The sequence below is a fragment of the Apodemus sylvaticus genome, chromosome 18, assembly GCF_947179515.1.
Source record: "Apodemus sylvaticus chromosome 18, mApoSyl1.1, whole genome shotgun sequence".
Lineage (NCBI taxonomy): Eukaryota > Metazoa > Chordata > Mammalia > Rodentia > Muridae > Apodemus > Apodemus sylvaticus.
Genome location: NC_067489.1, coordinates 44,190,870 through 44,206,248, shown reverse-complemented (window position 1 = coordinate 44,206,248; position 15,379 = coordinate 44,190,870). Strand labels below are relative to the sequence as shown.

General features: G+C 41.8%; 1 protein-coding gene across 7 annotated transcripts in view; it reads right to left on the bottom strand.

Moving 5' to 3' along the window:
- The window catches only part of Irf2 (interferon regulatory factor 2), a 102,429-nt gene that overhangs the window by 32,622 nt on the left and 54,428 nt on the right, over positions 1–15,379 (bottom strand). For all 7 annotated transcript variants that reach the window (XM_052162684.1, XM_052162690.1, XM_052162686.1 and 4 more), the window contains 3 exons: positions 5,947–6,046; positions 5,136–5,312; positions 4,783–4,829 (listed from right to left, as the gene is read on the bottom strand). In XM_052162684.1, the coding sequence (XP_052018644.1) occupies positions 4,783–4,829; positions 5,136–5,312; positions 5,947–6,046 (324 nt within the window). The remainder of the gene's footprint in view (positions 1–4,782; positions 4,830–5,135; positions 5,313–5,946; positions 6,047–15,379) is intronic.

The following is a 15,379-nucleotide window of genomic DNA, read 5'->3' as shown; positions in this document are numbered from 1 at the left end:
AAAACATAGCCTAACAAATTATTAGAACTGTGTGGAATCTCACTGGGAGACAAGTTTCCCATTGGCTGGGGCTTTTCCTTCTCCCAACAAGAGATTTCTGGGAAAGTTCCCATTTCTTTGGAGTTCGCTGTTTAAATTGTCTGGTCATTTCTCTTCAGAATACCTTCATTTCAGCCAGGCCACTTATAACCCCCCTCCCCCCAGTTTCTGTTTTAACTCCTCAGTCTTGAGGTAGAATTTGTCTATGTTTAAATGAACACAGATTGGAATAAAGGAAGATTACAACATTTTTAATGTCAGCTACCCATGCACAAAAAGCATTTTCTTCTTACCCCTTGACACTGGGAAGAGCTGGCACACGCAACTTCATCTTGGTTTGAGAAAGGGTTTACCATAAAGCCCAGACTTGCCTTAAACTTAATATCCCCCTGCTCCAGCCTTGTCAAGGCCAGACTAACAGGAAAAACACTACCATGCTCAGTGACTCCATTTTAACTCTGACAACGGCCCCCCTTATCTCCACTTATACTACACAATCACAGTTCTTGGAGAAACTATTTTCTGGAACAACAAGAAACATACAGTAGACATGTCTGTACCCCAGTATGGCTGGTGATTGTTTTATTTTATGAACCAGAATTTAGTGTAGCACAGGCTGATCTCAAACTTCCCAAGTAGCCTAGGCTTACCTTAAAATTCCTGGCCCTACTCCCTCTGCTTCCCACTTGCTAGGATTACGGGTATATGCCACCAAACCTGGCTCAGCTTACAAACTTTGACTTTTAACATAAAAGTAAACTATTAAAATCCTTTATTAAAGAAACTCTTTTGACTATATGATCCCAAAGCCATCGTGGAATTAACTGTGGAAACACTCTGCAGCTCAATCAATGTCTTCAGCAACTACAAACCCCAGAATTGGGAAAAGCCCACTGGCCTGATTCCTGTTCTAACATAACACTGCATGCAAGACATATGCAAAAGATAGCTACGTCCAAAGGTTAAGCTGTACAGCGCGTGACTCCTCAGCCTTCCGCTGAAGGAACAATGTCCCTGGAGGAACTCGGTGTTAATCATATCTTTGTTACACAAGGATTTCATAACAGATGCTTCAGAGCAGGAGCTTCACCCACGTGACTGCACTTCAGGCCCCTCACTTCCTGGATCCACATGGCCAAGCCTCGCCAGGACTGTGCCTTCCACATTTTGGTGGCCCCACAAGGCTGATGTAACCCCAAACTACCCTTTCCGTATGAGAACCCCACATACCACCCACCCTAGGAAGCGCATTTCCTCACATTCCCACAGCCTTGCAAGGCTGCTTGTCTCAGCCTCGACTGGACTGCAGGTCCCAGCTTCACAGGAGGCAGTGCAGTTTGTCTGTCTTAAAGAGACATAACATAATGGCCTGCCACTTTGGTATGTGTAGGAAAAATATACTAAAAAGTAGACGTTGTTTTGCTGTTGGTTTTCTACTAATTGCCATTATGAAATTAAATCTGTACTCATGTAAAGCCCGACTCCCACCATATAGAATAAATATATGTGTTTATGTAATAAATGCTCATATATCCACTCAGTTGCCAGATATAAATTGTTTGTTCTATGCTGGTCACTGAATGCTATGAAGATAACAAATATGAGACAATCATACCTAAGAGTGCAGTGAATTCTTCAAATTAGATATTTGTGGCAAAAAGTTGTACATTTCTTACTGTGATGTATAGATATATATTTATAGATGTCTAAAAAATATCACTATGGAAAATAGTATGGCTAAGAAATTAGTTTTTTTATAATCATAGGGAGAAAATAATGGTTTTTGTTGTTGCAGTTGTTGTTGTTGTTGTTGTTGTTTTAATAAAAAGAGACATAGAAAAATCCCACAGATTGAAAACAAGACCACTCGAAATGGCTGTGGTGGCTCTGGTCCATGAGTCTAGCACGAGAGAGGGTTGAAATTGCTACAAGCCTAGGGCAAGCCTAGGCTACACAATAAGACTTCTCAAAGAAAAACCAACCAAGTAAGCAAAGAAGGAAAGAAGATTCTGGGTTCCAGAGGACCCCGGCTCAATGCCCAGCAACCACATGGCAGCTCACAGCTGTTGGTAACTCCAGTTCTAGACATGACTGCCTCACGCGGACATCACATAGGCAAAATGCCAATACACATAAAGTGAAAATAAATCATCAAAAAATATTTTTAAAACAAAAGAAAAATTCTTGAGATACAGCAAAAAAAAAAAATCACATGGGGTTCTCAGGTAAATTTCTTTTTCTTTTCAGAAACAATGTTTTCTTCAAATTCTATGGAACAGGACAATCACCCTCAAGATCTCCCTAACTTAGCCTCTTAGATGCTGGGATTATAGGTGTGTCCTCCCTACCACACCCAGCCCACGGTGTGGGTATTAATTAAGGTAATATATACATATACACTACAGTATATATATATAAACATTTCTGTGATAATAGGAAACCTGAGCATTGCCTAAATATTTAGTGATAATGGGAGATCTCTGTCAAAATCATCAGCTAAAATAATGAAAACATGGTATTTTTAAAGGGCATATATTTTTTAAAAAAATATATGGTGAAGTATTTGTGGAAGAAACATCATATTTGAGATTTGCCTGAAAATGTTTTGACAACTATCACAAATTGTTGCTGTAGTCAAAATGGGTCAAATATTGATGATGGCATTGAAAGTGAGGGAAAGGATGGATGGAGGTACTGATGGAGCAAATCTGGTCAGGAATTGATTAATATTAAAATTGGGGGATGATCTAGAGTAAATTTTACTCCTTCCTACGTGTATAAAAATTTTCCACAATAAAAATTACAACAAAATTCATCATTAATCCTATGCTATTTTTAAAATAATATTTATTTATTTATGTGTGTGTATGAATGGAAGAGAGAGAGACAGGGAGCGAGGGAGAGAGAGAAAGAGAAAGAGAGAGAGAAAGAGAGAGAGAGAGAGAGAGAGAGAGAGAGAGAGAGAGAGAGAGAGAGAGAGATGTGTACATGTCTGTAGAGGTCAAAAGGCGGCTTTGGATCTCTTGAAGCTGAAGTTAAGCGTAGTTGGGAGCCACCTGACATAGCTGCTGGGAACCAAACTCAGGTTCTGTAGACATAGCCTTAACCACTAGGCTACCTCTACAGTCCCCAGTCCTGTGCTATTTTTCAAATACATCAGGAACTTTAAAAATATCAAAAATGAAACAGTGTCACTGCTAAATAGTCTACCTAAAATATTTATTTTCCATTACAGAGATAAGCATCTGTCAACCGTGAACAGCTAGCTAAGATATCCTCAAACTCTACCTACAGGGGCTGGACAAATGGCTTTGTAGTTATGCGCACTCACTGCTCTCCGAGAGGACCCGGGTTCAATTCTTACTACCTACATGCAGGCTCACAACTGTCCTTATCTCCAGCTCCAAGGGAACTGAGGCCTCTGTAGGTACCAGGCACGTACATGGTGCACAGACATACATGCAGGCAGCCTATACACATAAAGAAAATCTAACAACAGATAGCTGTATGTATTCATAATTCTATACATACGTATAATCTACATATTCAACAATTCACTGGTCTGTACAAAATATATAGAGACTTTTCTTCTTATTATTCTCTAACTAATACAACACAACTTTTATGTCACATTAGGTATTCAAAGGGGTATTAACCAAATTAACCAAGAGGTAATTTAAATTAAATAGAAGACGTGGATAGGTTCTATGCAAACACTACTCCATTTTCCATAAAAGTACCTGACAGGGCTGGAGAATCCTGGAGACCAGCCAGGCACCCTCATGGTACACAGAGGACACTATTCCTTCCAAAGTCTCATAAGATGCCTACATTTTGTCATTGTGTGTATATGTGTGTGTGTGTGTGTGTGTGTGTGTGTGTGTGTGTGTGTTTTGTTTTTTAATAAATCAGAATGTCCTACATCTACTTCATGTTCAGTTCTACAGAGCCATGGGACCTAGCACAAAAGCCAGTCAACTCATACTTCAGTCCCTTCCTCTACACAAAAGCCAGTAGCTTATATCATCTCTTGGGTGATCTTTGCATCTCTAACTGTGCTGTCTGCTCTTGGCTTAACAACTGATAGGCCTCCCCAGTTGGGCATGGGATTATCTGACACCTCCCTCGATATTTAACAAGGGTTAATATCCCTCGATATTTAACAAGGGTTAAATATCCCTCGATATTTAACCTTCTGTGCACTAAGAGATTATTGAAATACAGGGGTATGGGTAGACCACCTAGTGGACTGAAAACCTCAAGCAGAGACCTGTCTCCGTGGGACTTATATGAAATGATTCACTCACAAAGCAGAGAATAAACCACTGAGACTCTCACTAATGGAGTGTATGAGCTACTGTGTTCCAACCTAATAGCTTGTGACAGAGATAAACAGAGTTAATATATATCTGTATTAGAACTAAAAATTTCTCTAGTTTCAAACATATTTCTGAAATCATATTTCACAGCATTAGATAGAAGCTGGTTGCTGGAGCTGAGAGACTGGACCGCCAAGATCTGTGAATCAGTGATGTCATCGGCACATTTGTCTCTGGGACACTGCACTAGGCAAAGTATCTGTGTACTTGTGTCTGCAGGTGGGTACATGCAGAAGAAATGCAAAAGGCAGGTAAAACACAATAGCAGAAGGAGAAAGGCCAAAGCCTCTGCCAGGGTCCTAATGAGACAGAACAGGAATCATGGAATGGTCACACATGGGCTTTCCAAACAACCAAAAATTACCTTGATGTGCTTAACTCTCTCTTCTTTTTCTGTCTTTGGTTTCTTTCCTGTGGCAACAAAAAGGTAGTTCTGGATCAGTTCACTGAAGGACAAAGAAACATGGATTTTTCTGTGTTAAACTCTTTAGGAAACCTGCTGCCTCATCTATACGAGATCAAAATTCCAAAGGCATCTTGTTTGTCTTTGGTGCCTTGAAAGTCATTTTTCCAAGGCCAGTAAAAACACAGTCATCCCCTCTAGAGTGGACAAGTATTCTACCCTTGAAAGTGTCTACAGAGGCAGAAATGAAAAGACCAAAAGGGTACTGTTATGGACACTGAGGGATCATTTATTTAGTTGGTAAACAGCTTTACCTTTCTTGGAAGGCCGTTCAGATAAGGGCAGCATCCGGTAGACTCTGAAGGCGTTGTTTCCTTTCTTTATGCTTCTGTCCTTCACCTCCTCAATGTCAGGCAAGGAATTCATGGCACATCGAAAATTTGCTTTCCATGTTTTTGGATCTGGTTTATCTACTCCTGGTTGATGCTTTCCTAGCAAAATAGCCAAAGATAAGGAAAAGGGGGAGGGGCATTAGACGAGAGGGGGAAAATGTCTAAAACCAGTCTTGCTTTTGGGGGGAGTGCAAAAAGCCTTTCTGTTCCAGTTGAACAACAATCCCACTTTACTGAGACATTTCTAAGGCATTGCTACTTTATTTTTACAAGCCTAGACAATGGGAGCCACACCGTGACAAGCTGGTCACTCTGGCTCTACCATATAGTTTGAGGGGGAAAATAAAATGGTAGAATTAAGGCACCAACTATACACAGGACTAGCCAACAAGCAAAATTAACTAGCTTCAAATATGACATAAAGCGTCTCCACATCTAAAGATAGCTCCCTATAGAGTTTTTGTAATAAATAAAGTTAACAGTGTTAACTTCCCCTGGTAACCATGAAGAACTTATCAGAACACCATGTCTATGGGAAATTTAAAGCCTGGGAATCTCTGGGATAGGTGGGACATCACTTCTTCTGAGTGATGCAGCCTATAAAGCTCATACATCTCCTAGATCACAGGATTTTCAGAGCCATCCTTACAAGATCATGAGCCAGGGTAATTGTATAATGAAAACACAAATATACAACAGCAATTGTGTGGCTACACAAGGCAAGGTTTAATACCTGTATGGATGGCCCAGTTTCTGAAGAGTGGAGCATCCTTTTCCACATCCCACCCGTGCCTAGCTGCATGCATCCAGGGGATCTGGAAAATCTTCTTCTCCTGAAATGAAAGAAAAACAAAAGTTAGGTAAACACTGAAGCTATGGGCTTTGGCTGAAGATAGCATGGGCTTCTAAAGTTCTCAGGCTCAATGTCACAACTAGGCAAAACTGAGTTTGTAGAGTATCTGTAGGAAAGTAGTAAAACAAGCCCATGGGCTGGGGATTTGTCTCAGTTGGCTAAAGTGCTCACCATGCAAACACGAAGACCCAAGTGTAAACACCCACATAAAAACCTAGGTGTGGTGTGTACCTATGTCTTAGTTAGTGTTACTATTGCTGTGATAAAACACTATGGCCAAAGCAATGAAAAGGGTTTGTTTGGCTTACACTTCCATATCACTGTTTATCACTGAAGAAAGTCAGGACAAGAACTCAAACAGGGCAGGAACCTGTAGGCAAGAACTGATACAGAGGCCATGGAGGAGTGAGGCTTACTCCTCGTGGCTTGTTCAGACTGATTTCTTAGAGAGCGCAGGACTACCAGCCCATGATGACACCGCCCACAATGGGTTGGAGCCTCCCATATCCATCACTAATTAAGAAAATTCCTACAGGCTTGTCTGTAGCCAGACCTTACAGAGGCATTTTCTTAACTGAAGTTCCCTCTTCTCAGAAGATTTTAGCTTCTCACGAGTTGACATAAAACTATGCTGCACAGCCTGTAATCCTAGTGCTAGTACAGTCGGGACCAGAAGATTCCTGGAGTACGCTCAATCTTACCCAGTCAGTAGGCTCCAGGTTGAGTGAAAGAATCTTTCTCACAATATATGGTGAAGAGCTACTGATGAGGACAACCAACAGTAGACACGCACAATAGGAAACCCATGAGCTGTTGTATACAGGCAACATACACAATTTGAAGAAAATTTAAATAAAGTAGAACTTAAAAACCCCACTGCCCCACTGGGTTCCTAATTCTGACAATTTGACCAGGAGGAAATCCAGAATCTTGCATGGCCTGACAGAACATATGTATATTCTCAGGCCAAAGGTGAAGACTTACGCTACAATGCTTCTTTGTCCCCCTGTCCTTACACCTGACAACTAGCCATTGGCTGAAACTTCTCGTATGCATTTTATTATTTCTTCTTGCCATGTTGCTAAAGGAATGTCTAGTGTATTGGAGACCACTGCTTCAGAAAACAAGTAACTTCAGTTTTACATGGATATTTACTAAACACTGTGTGTGTGTGTGTGTGTGTGTGCATGTGTATGTTTACTGTTCTAATCTCGCTCAGGTCTAAGTCCTATCTTGGACATAATAGACAGAAATGCAAAGCTATCCAGTTTGGCAGTAAGTTCAATATAAACTTTATACTAGACTCTACCTTTCTGACCACAACTCACAATGGCGGCAATCAACCTAGCAAACACACGCAGAGACTCATGCTCCAGAAAAAGGTCAAACTCATGTTCCAGAAAAAGGTCCTACTCATAGAGAAACTTATGTGTGCAAAGGAAGGTGGGTATGCCTGTCCACTGACCATGCCCGTCCACTGAACCAAGCCTCCATACTGGCCATGCCTGTCCTCTGACCATGCCCGCACACTGAACATCTGACTATGCGTGTGCACACGAGGCTCGCTTGTGTCTCTTGCCATTGCCTAAGGAGTTAAGCTTATGGTTCCATTTTACAAGGAGTCAATTATTTCACCAAGGAACTCTTGGTTCAAAGTATCTAAAATCAAAGCCAAGGTCATGTGACACCCCCCCCCCCATTACCCCACACTGTCTCTCACCTTTTAGATTTGCATTCTCTACCTTGTTGACTTGGATTCTGTGGCGATTAAAACCCAGGAAACTGGTGGGGTTTGGAGGGGAGAGGGGGTATGGTTTCTTCCTTCCTTCCTTCTGTCCTTCCTTCCTTCCATCCTTCCTTCCTTCTGTCCTTCCTTCCTTCTATCTTTCCTTCCTTCTGTTCTTCCTTCCATCCTTCCTTCATTCTGTCCTTCCTTCCTTCTATCTTTCCTTCCTTCCTTCTGTCCTTCCTTCCTTCTGTCCTTCCTTCCTTCCATCCTTCCTTCCTTCTGTCCTTCCTTCCTTCTTTCTTTTTTTGCTTTCTTTCGTTCAAGTTTTTGGGTACTCCTGATAATTGCTAAATACCAGGGATGCCAGCATCCTAGGGGGTGGGGGGAGAAGAAGGTCAGAAGGGAATTTCCACCACCTGAACTCACACGGGAGCTCTAGAAAGGGATCCAGCTGTCTCAGAGGGACTTGAGGCCTCTACACAAAACCTCACAGAGACTGAACTGACAATATTTCAAAATGCCGGAGAGTTTCCAAAACTGTTATTGGGGTGGGGGGGTGGGGAAAATCAACTGTGTGTATGACAGGCAGTGGATAAAGAAGAACTGAAAGTGACAGACATTCTCACAAACTCTTTGCTGTTCAGTGTGTTGCCCACAGGTGGGGGATCCCGAAGAAGGCTGAGTGGGATTTTAATTTTTTAATGTGCATGAGAAAGAGAAAAATTACTTAATGTGGTTTCTTATTTTCCTGTGAAAATGAATGAGAATGAAAAGGAACTGACCCGATGGGAAGGTTTCCCTGATGCCTAGATTTCAAAATGCTGCAAGGTGCTACCAAGATGCTGGGGAGGAAGCACATCAACGTCTTAAACTGTCCGCGGTCCAACACTAGACTCCACATACTGTACTGCAGACCAGCCGGGCAGCGTGTCCACTGCAGTGTGACAGCGACATCAGTAATCAGCATCTCTCTGCTTGCATTTGAGGCCTGCTCCACGGGTGCGGATGTGTGTCTGGCATTGTAAACCTGGTCAAAAGTCCATGACTATCAGAGTCATGGGCCCTAGTTGGGAACCCAGTACATCTCTTTTTGTATTTTTCCTAAATTGACATGTTTCCAAACAGCCTTCTAAATATTTCTGTTTAGAGCCACAGAATAGTGCCTGCTCTCAGCCTTAGCTAGAGAAGTTCCTTTGTGCAGTGGGCAGCACTCAATACAGACTTGTAACTAGTCAGAGTCACTAAGTCACTAAGAATAAGTGACAATTGAGTGTTTGGTCCCAAATAAGTTATCCACATTGAACTTCTTGGACCTCAGGTGACATCACGGGCAAAGGGGCAGAAAGACTGTGACCCTGGGAGAGTAGGGAGGAGGGCTATGACGGACAAAGGGGCAGAAAGACTGTGACCCTGGGAGAGTAGGGAGGAGGGCTATGACATGTCAGGACCATTGCACCTGTGAGCTATCCTCAGTTAGGTCTGCCATGAAAGACCAAGCCAGTCAACCTTGAGAACAGAAGGGAAATAGGCTCACAAAGGCTCACCGGCTGAGGGGCTATGCTGTCAGTGAATGGCCGCTCAGGTGGGAGGGCCATCTTTCTTCTTCAGAGGTATGGCTGCTAATACATCACTCATGCTCCAGCCGATGGCCCCATACCCGTGTACTTGTGGGTGGTGCTAATGAAACTCCATGATTGGTTTAAACAAAAGAGTGAACATGAAGATCAGAGTGGGACCCAGGAGGAGCAAGGAGGAAGATTAGGGATGGATGTGGTCAAAGTATATTGTTTACATGTGTGAAACTGTCAAAGAATGAGTATAAAAGGTTTTCTAGGTGAAACGAGTTCTGATGTAACACGGCCTGAATTCCCAAGGCAGCATCTTATCAGGCACTGCGTGTTCGTGGATGTGTGCGTGTGCGTGAGTAAAGAACCCAAATAGACCATTCATCAAAAAATTTAAAAGGTATAAATATATGATTTTATATATATATATATATATATATATATATATATATATGATTGGTTGTTACCAATCACTGAAGAATTGTAAACTAAAACAACAAACACCTCACCCCACCAGAATGGCTAGAGGGGGAATAAAGGGAAACTAAAAGCAAGGATTGGGAGACACAGGAACTGCCTCACACTGTGGGGAAATGTGGAATAATACAGCCACGGTGGGAAACAGTCCAGCCGCTCCTCAGAAAGGTAAGCACACAGTGAGGACAATGCCACACATTTGCTTAATGTCTGGATGTGTACTCAAAGAATTGTAAGTATTCAGCAAAAATAAAAATAAAAACACAACAACAACAACAAAAGATATGTGAATATGTACATGCTTATAAAACCCAAAGATGGAGGCAGACCAAACACCCATCACCAGCTGATGAGTCTGTAAACCGAGTGTGGTACATGGGGGCTATCAGTCTACTGAACTTCATGTATTTCACTGAATACCATTCCACTGAGTTTGCACAGATCAGGAACGAGGTACTGACACACACCGCTTCATGGGTGGACTTTACAAAGACGGTTCTAACAGAAATAACCCAGATAGGACAAAAGAAACACAAAGGGTACAAGCATCCAATGGCCCCGTTTATATGGACTACGAGTAAGTCCAAAGCTGCAAAGGCTAAAGTTAAACACAGCAGCTGCCAAGAACTAAGGAAAGAAGAAACAGGCACTGACTACTTAATGAGCACGGTGTTTTCTTTGGGAAGGGTGAAAAAAAGTTCTGGAAGGAGTTGGTACATGGCTGTGGAATGCCCTGCAGGTGCCTAATGCCTCTGCAATGTACCCTCTAAATTAGTTAAAGTGGTAAGCTTTTAAAAGCCACACCTAGCTTTTAACTAGTTTTTCATATTACATAAAAACCACTGCTGAATAAATATATCCCAGAGTTTGGAAATACTTTCATGGGAAAGTGTAAGTTTCATTCTAGATCAGCATTTTATTTTGTATTTACATGTATATGTACATGTCTCTATATGCAGGTCCAGGGGGCACTGGAACCTGAGGAGTTGGGGTTACAGTTGGTTGTGAAGCACCCAGATATGGGTGCTGGGAACTGAACTAGAGTCTCTTTCAGGAGCACTATACTCCCTTAACTGCTGAACCGATCTCTCCAGATCCAAGATTCATTTTGAAATTGAGATTTTTTAACAAGGATTCTTGTCAAAGATCCTTTTGTTTCAAGGGACATGACTGTGTTGCAACATGTCGGCATAGACCCTGAGACACCTTCAGAGTCCAGTGACCCAATCCTTCACAGTCCTGAACACAAATGGAGACTGCACACACTTCCAATAGAAAGACTGCATCTGAGTCCTCCCCGTGTGTGCATGTGAACAGACCTGCCCAACTGAGGGAGAACTAGCTGAGACTGAGACTGTCTTGAGCAAGGTGAAAGGCACACACACACACACACACACACACACACACACACACACCTTGGTCACCATAGAAACCAGTTTTGTTATCTCCTTCTGCTTCCCACCCCACCCCCACACACACCAACACTGATAAGATGTTCTAACAAGTTTGTTCCTTCTGTTTGGACTTTTTACCCTCTGCAGAGATAGTCTGATATTTATAAAAACACAAGCTTGTTTGAAAGTGAGAAAAGAGAAAGGTCATTGGTCCAAGGAATGGCTGCAGTGCCTTGGTCTAAACAAATCTCTACTGTGAATACCAACAACCAGAATGGAAATCACAGAGAGCTCCAAGAGAAATGATGAGCTGGGCAGTAAATGCTTCCTCCATTTCTAAATAAACGGCCTGGCAAAAATGACAAGCAACCATAGAGATAAATCCAGAACACGATGGAATTCTTCAACCAGCCAATGACAGAACACACGGTAAACAGGGCATTTACTGCTCACAGTTAGAAGAGGCCAAACACAGACATACATTAAAAGATTATACACCACAGTCAAGTTTGCTGTATCCCTGAAATCCAGAGATAGTCCAATATATCCAAATCAATAAACATAATAAACCACATAAGTGGACTTTAAGACCAAAATCTCATGATCATAATAATCAACATAATAAAGTCTGGAACATAATAAAGGCTATATGTCATAAAGTCAAGACAACATCAACCTAAGTGAAGAAATGCTTGAAATGATAAGACAGAAATCAGATGTCCACTATCCCTATTCTTTTTCAGTGCTGTGCTCAAAGCACCAGCTAGAGCAACAGGGCAGGAGAAGGAAATTAAAGGGATACAAATAGGGAAAAAAGCCAAACTAGCTCTATTTGCAGATTAGATGATACTGTACATTAGAGAGCCCTAAAACGTTACCGAACAACTTCTAGAAATGATAGATTCAGCAATGTGGCAGGATACAGAATGGAGAACACATCTTCCTTCAACAACTTGGTTCTGGGAAACTGTCCACATACAGAGAAAAGAAAACAAAACCCACATCTATCACCGTTCATGAAAACTAACACCAAGGGGATGGATCAAAGACCTAAAGGTGAGACGTGTAAAACTGAAACTTCTTTAAGAAAACACAGGCAGTACCTACATGATATAGGTGTAGGAAAAGACTCCCTGAATAGGACTTCATTGGCTTACATATTATGGTCAACAAGTGACAAGTGGGATTTCAAACTAAAAATTGTGTCTTCCACCCAGCTAAAGAAACAGTCAGCAAGGTTTAGTGTAAGCTCAGAGTGAATGAGAATCGTTGCCAGCTATACATTGGACAGAGAATTAACATCCAGAGTATATAAAGAACTAAAAAATCTGAGTCAAACAAGGAAACAAAAGACCCATTTAAAAGACAAACCTGAATCTGAACCCTGAGTTCTCAAGAGAAGAAAAAAAAAAGTCTAAGAAATGTCTCAAAAAAAAAACTTCTCCAACCCTAGCAATTAAGAAAATCAAAACAACTCTGAGATTTAATTGCATTCCAGTTGGAATGTCAAAAATTAATAAACAATTGACAGCAAAGGCTGGAGAGGGGATGTGGAAAAAGCAGAACTCTCATTCACTGCTGGAAGGATTGCAAACTAGTCCAACCAGTCTGTAAATCATTGTGGGGAAGCTAAAAATAAATCTACCATGTGACCAAATGGTCAACCTGAGAACGCACATATAAGTAACATTATACAGGCTGAACGGGTTATATTTATTATGGTTTAAGAGCAAATATCAATTAAAGAAAAAGAGGCCATGAATTTAAAACGTGGGGGGCGGGGGATGCATGGAAGAGTACAGAATGGGGAAAGAAAAGGAGGGAGTGATGTAATTGTATTTATAATCCAAAAAATAAATTATTTTTAAAAGGTATCTTGGGAATACACAAGGCATCTGAATGTAAGTGGGACAGTGATACTAAAAAGAAATATTACTGACTTTGTCCAACTGACAATGATATAGTAGATAAGGAGAGATCCTTAAATCTTACAGATATACACTATCATCCAATGACTTTAAGATAACACCACTTTCTATACCCACAGAAAATATAAAGGCAGATAGTAAGAAATCTGGATGTGGGCAGGTTGGGTCTTCTATTCATTCCAGACAGATAACTCAGCCATATTATGCCATCTGCAAACACTGTCATAGAAAGTAGATGGCCCTTCCGGGGTCTCTTTCACAAGTGGTAAGGATGCTGTTCTGGCAACTTCTTAGATGTTCATTTGGAGTCTTCCACTGTGGCTGGGCCCTGTTACATAACAGGTCTCCTTCAATTTTATTAGAAGTAGGACATGGAAACAAATTAAGACATAATTAATTAGTGGCTGGACTTTTCCTTGGAGATAGACATGATAGTGGTCAACCCATTAATCCTAACAGTAATCTCTCTTCTTTTCTTTTCTCTTTTCTCTTTTCTTTTCTTTTCTTTTTTCTTTCTTTCTTTCTTTCTTTCTTTCTTTCTTTCTTTTCTTTCTTTTCTTCTCCTCCTTCTCATCTTCCTCCTCCTCCTCTTCTGCCAGGGTTTCCATAGATAGCCCAATTAGACTCAAATGTTCAGCAATGCTGAGTATGAAGGTTATAGGTATATACCACCAAGATTGATTAGCTTAGTGTAAAACAATAGCCATGAATTTGTGTTCCTTGCCTTCATTCACAGATTCACAAGCCATTCCGTATGAAGCGCCTCCTGTTTGATCAGATACTAGCTTTGGCACTGCACATAGACTAACCATCAGGACAGCTATACTGTACTGTGCTGGCAGCTTGTAGGCATGGCTAAAAATGTATCCTGGGCACCCACTGCTATGGTCTGGATGGAGCCTGAGTGTGTTTTGTGAGGCTCCTGTTGTCTGCAGCGTAGATGGGTTAAGTGATAGGAGTCCAGTGCAGTGTAATTAGATCATAGGCTCTGCCCTCCAAATGGGTTAGTGCTGTTTGGAGGAGTGGATTGAGTCTGATAGGAGTGCTCTTGTTCCTTAAAGAATCTGATGCTATTTTTTTAACAGCACGTTGAACCCTGCCCAGATCTTTTCTCTTAGCTTACAGACTTGCGTCTTCTGCCGTCAGCCATGTTTTAAAGCAGCCCTTACCAGGACTTGGGCTCCTTGCTGTACAGAAGCTTCAGCCACCTGCACTGAGTCAGATAAATTCCATGATATGCAAATTAACACATTCTGTTACAGCAACACAAAGTGAACCAAGACACCAACTGTGGTGTAAGAGAATCACGAAGTCTTAGGGAAGGTTCATCTGTTTTACTAGAATTCCCACAGTCTTCAACGGGAAATGAGGTTTTGGAGAGATGTCCAGCCACTCAAAATACTAACAGGGGTTCTTAGAGTGCTTGTGAATAGCAAGTAAAAGACAACGGACCCTCAATGAAGGATTTATGTTGACAGATGAATGCCAAAAGGCCTCAGTTACAGGAAGCCTATAAAATGATGCCCGTAGTAGTTTAGGTATGGATAGAAAATACCCTGACCCATCTGAGGCCTCTACTGTCCATGTTCACAGACACACACCTACTGCAGCTAAGTCCTTGTGCATTACCTGCCTAGCAGAGACCCTCAGACATAGAGTGGCCTAGGCACTCCTGTGCCAACATTGTCCTGAGAAGTGGAGGAAGCTAGAGATAGTGGCATGCTCCTTTCAATCAGACAGCCTCAGGTCCAGCCTAGTAGAAGTCTTCAAGAGATGACCAGGATGCCCCCCTTCCCCGGCCTTCTTTTGGAAGAGAATTGTGGTACCACAAGCCAGAGCAGGGAAACCAGCAGGGAAGGGCCCACTGAGCATGGTGCCTCTGGCTCTAGAGCAGAAAAAAATTGGACAAGGCTAGGGATGAATCTCAGTGACAGAGGATTTGCCCAAGGTGCACAAGGCCTTTTCATCCCCAGCACTGGGGGAGTGGGTAGCATACAAGGAGCCCCCATGAAAGAGAAGTACCTAGTGGGAACACCTGGTCTCTAAAGCTGTTATAAAAAATGACTATACCCTAAGTGGCTTAAAAAATGCATTCTATCACAGCTCTGAAAGTCAGAAATCCAAAATCAAGGTGTTGGCAGGCTTTCAATGTTTTAAAAACTTCTAAAAGAGACTCTTTCAGGCTATGATAGCTCCAGGCACTCCTGGGCTGTGGCTTCA